General features: G+C 40.4%; 1 protein-coding gene across 1 annotated transcript; it reads right to left on the bottom strand.

The window, feature by feature from the left end:
* Nucleotides 1-2243: 2243 nt before the first annotated feature.
* On the bottom strand, nt 2244-2755 carry LOC136179070 (snaclec VP12 subunit B-like). Its single transcript, XM_065954192.1, has 2 exons — nt 2728-2755; nt 2244-2569 (listed from the first exon to the last, which is right to left on the bottom strand). Exons 1-2 carry the CDS (start codon nt 2753-2755, stop codon nt 2244-2246), a joined length of 354 nt encoding a protein of 117 aa, XP_065810264.1.
* Nucleotides 2756-4015: the final 1260 nt, after the last annotated feature.

Here is a 4015-nt window from a genome sequence, read left to right as displayed (position 1 = left end):
ATGGTATTTGTTTTATCTGAAATGTACTTTAATTCATGTTTATGCAGATAATTATTCTGTAATCGTATAAGTTGTACCACAAGACATTTTATAGTCTCTTTATATATTTCTTGATACATTTGCACATTACAGTTCTCGCGACATGTTGGCGTGTCAGCGTGATGGCGTGATGTGATACTAAAACGAAGATGCTTCACAAGATTGCTCCAGCAATAATCGTCCGTTTCAAAGAACCAACCTGTGTCTGTTGTTGTGAAGAGAGCTACACTAACTTTCCATCATTGATGTCAAGCCAAGCGTTGCGCTCTTTCCATTCTCTCTCTGCATCAACCTGTCCAGGTTCTGGGGTGTGACTGAGCAGGAGAGGAGGCCCAGACTCACCTGTCGATGTGCTTGCGGTTTCAGCGCTTGTTCCCGCTATTTTTTCGGTGTCATTCGGATTCATGTTTTTAGAAGTGAATCCAAGGTTAGAAGGTAATGAATTTTGCTCTCTCTTTGACATATTTCCCGGACTTGACGCTCACCAAGTCTGTACCTTTTAATCGAGAGTAATGTAAGCGAGGATGCCAAAGAAGGTTGTCCTGCTGGGTAACATTAGGTCATAGTTTGCTAACCTTTCGCTTTTGAGGCTTTCAGGGGGTTTTAAGTGTCAATCAAGGGGTCTCACATACCCCAAGACCACATGTATTTTGCATACTGGTTTTAGACCACACTGGAGTCGCAGTGCAGCACTTATTCAAATGATACATCTAAAAGTCGAGATGTTGACTAATTTGCATTCGTTTGATTACCAAATCAAGACACTGGTAAGAATGGCTTTACCTCATTAATGGTTTTGAAATACAAAATAATTTTAAAAACGTCTTTAAAAGTGTGTTTAACTTTAGAAATTAAGCGATTAGTCACGGTTAAGAAAATCAATCGCTTGACAGCCCCATTATGAAACCATAGTCTGTATAAAGAATGGACAGTACAAGAGCTCTGGAGAAGTGGAGACAGAAATATAGAGCGCCCCCTGCTGACTGGTCCATGTTAACATGATGGAAACTTTACATACTTGTCAAAACAAATGTTCTCAAACTGTCCTCATAGCTAGTGCTTATCTTGTTGATTTGTGTTCCTGTTTTTTGAGAAGTGAAGTTTTAAGAAATGATTTGCTGCAGAAAAGAGCGGATGTAATGTTATGATTGACAGCTCTGTTGACAAAAGACTCTCCTGCGACGTTCTTTAATCAGAGATGGGGAATTTATTAGAGATACAAACACAACCACAAAGTTTAGGTTTCCAAAATGTTTAGTCACAAATTATTTCAATAACAGTCAGGATATGAGATAAGTAGATCTCAATTCAAAGTCAGCTCATTAGGAACATTTCTAAAAGTCTAGTTAAAAAAATTATTTATTTAAAGGAGCAATATGTAACTCTCACACCCAGTGTTTAAAACAGGTACTGCAGTCCAGATTAAAAACAATGTAGAGAGCTGTCTCCCCCCCACCCCCCCTCCTCTCTAAAGTGGATGCTCACTCAGGTCACCATGTGGTGGACTCTGAAGCTTCAGTGTTTATCCAGCTCTGCATGGGTCTGTAAACCTTTCTGTGTTCTAACCTCTCTCCATTTTTCAAAAGCATCTCCAATATTGATCCTAGTTTGAGCACATTTCTGCTCGTGGAGCTTATTAGAAACATGCAGAGGCTTTTTAGGTCGGGTACAATCACTTCTATCTGAACCACTTCTCTAGAACTCTAGAAGGAGGACATAGTGGCTGCTGCATTGTTGTCAGAGAAGCCAGCACTTCAACATAGCATGTTTCCTTAATGTCTGATCAGATAGTAAGATACCTTTATCATTTCATTCAGTAGATATCTTACAGACTGCTCCTTTAAACATTTAATTAAACTTCAAACATACAAGTCTCAAAACCGGGATTACAAAGGCTCCCCTGTTAAATAACATCTTAAAAGAGTGAGTACAGCACACAATGACAAAACAAGTGAAGGTATGATGCTTAAGAAATGACAGACACAGACATTCAACCTCGTGAATGACTGAATGGAACTAACCTCTAAGAAAAGAATTATAAAAGCATCATAATGTTTCTTTATCACAGCAAAATTAGTTTAGATTAAGTTTCCCAATATTTTTTAAGAGAAGAAAAAAAAACATCTTTCTTTGCTAGACATTTCTATTCGATGTAGAAATCCTACAGTTAGAGCTGTATTACCCAATATAAAATGCTGAATCTCTCAGTAGCAGATGAAGTGGAGTTCTTCCCCACAGTCCCAGTTCTCCCAGTGTCCCTCTTTGGTTAGAGCCCCGCAGCGTTTCCTGAGAGGACACTGGTGCTCCTGATCTCCTTGGCGCCAGTTCTCGTACACCATTGGGTCACCGTTCACCCACAACCAGTGGTCCCCAAGAAAACGCAAGCCAATCCAAACCCTACCAGTGATGTGGTCGTGGCGGATCTCGCTTAGGGTCAGGAGCTGCTCGGTGTCAGACTGCAGGGTGGTGAGGTCAGTGTGAGTCTCTCTGCAGTACTCCAGAGCCCCCTCCCAGGTCTTCTTCACCTCCACTGCGGTTAAACTGAAGCAGTAAAAAGGCCACAAATCTGTTGGTCTCCTATCGTTCCATTTTCCATCAGATTGAAGAATTACAACAGTCTGTTCTCTGTTGTGGTAATTTGGTTGCATAGGAGCCCAGTTAAAGTATGTGCTGCTTCCACCTCCTGACCACTTCCAGACAGAGCGGTTGACGGCATCTCGGTGGAGACCGATCCATCCAAACAAGAATCTTTCACCTGCAGCAGTTTGGAGCATTTCTTGCTCTCTCTTGCTACTAACAAAGGACAGATCAGTGTGATGCTCTCTACAGTAAGCCTGAGCCTCAAACCATGTCATTTGTTGAGGAAAAAAATTGTGTTTTCCTGAACCCTCAACAGCTGCGCAGATGAAGACAAAGAATATCGTACTCTTCATGGTTGCAGCAATGTAGCTAGAGCTGAAGGTGTTTCGCTGCGTCTTCTGTCTGATGGTGTCCTCTGGGGCTCTAGGTTATTAAGGATTAGAATTTGCATGTTCCACATGCAAAGCATCTTTATGGTAGACTTCAGAAAAAGAAATCAACCTGCACAAGAGCAATTCAGAAGAATGTCTAAGAAGTAAAAATAAAAGGGTTGTGTGGCCTCAATAGGGGATCACCTTAAAATAAATGGCGTCCTCTTTATCTCATTGAAGTTCATTAAGTGACCTTTTAGAAATCAACAATTTTAGCACATATAGTAGCTTACTTAGCATTTCGATGTGCCATATTTCCTTTTGTTTGTAATCTAAATTTGGACGTTCATCTTCTTTTTGTCCACAAGATGTTCCACAAGGTATTCCGCAACGATCATTTCTAGACCCTGTCTTATTTACAATCTATATCAACAAGATTTTCTATATAACGGACTGTAATATTCATCTTTAAACTCATGGTACTATTCTGCATTGTCCTGCTGACTCTGTGGAGCTTACTGCAACTTGCTATTAAGTCTTCAGAATGCATTAATCAGCCTTGGATTATCCTTCATGCCAACAAAACCAAATTCATGATCTTCTCCAAAGCCAGAGATATTGATTATCTCTAGTGAATCACCCTCAATAGTAGCTCTATTTATAGGGTCACTGTGTATAAATAATCTTGGTATTTGGCTGCAGATCATTTACCAAGCACCAAATCTCTCCCCCAAACTTCAGCAGAAACTATGGCGATATAATCCATAAACATGAATCTGCTTCCACTTTGAAATCGTAAAATAGATGTAATGTATGTATGGATTAGATCTTCCTCTGGATTTGGATTATGACCCTTGCTGATGCAACAGGAGCATTTTAGTCAGAATATTATGATCGGGAGGGCACCGTAAATGTTCAGATGGTAAGTCAAAAGACTGTAAAAATCTTTGTTTGTTTGTCGGTGGTCTGACAGATGCGTGGATTGTGGCTGCTGTGGTGGAGTCATTGAGGGCCATGGCTATGGT

Source organism: Labrus bergylta, chromosome 1 (genome assembly GCF_963930695.1).
Source record: "Labrus bergylta chromosome 1, fLabBer1.1, whole genome shotgun sequence".
In the NCBI taxonomy this organism is placed as follows: Eukaryota; Metazoa; Chordata; class Actinopteri; order Labriformes; family Labridae; genus Labrus; species Labrus bergylta.
The sequence above is the reverse complement of the archived record's forward strand: the minus strand, read 5'-3'. Positions and strand labels throughout refer to the sequence as shown.

Bases quoted from the DNA above. Each gene is read 5' to 3' on its own strand.
- LOC136179070 (XM_065954192.1), bottom strand. From the start codon at position 2,755: ATGCCGTCAACCGCTCTGTCTGGAAGTG. The intron at 2,570-2,727 runs GTCAGGAGGTGG...GTTTAACCGCAG, and splicing joins AACCGCTCTGTCTGGAAGTG to TGGAGGTGAAGAAGACCTGG.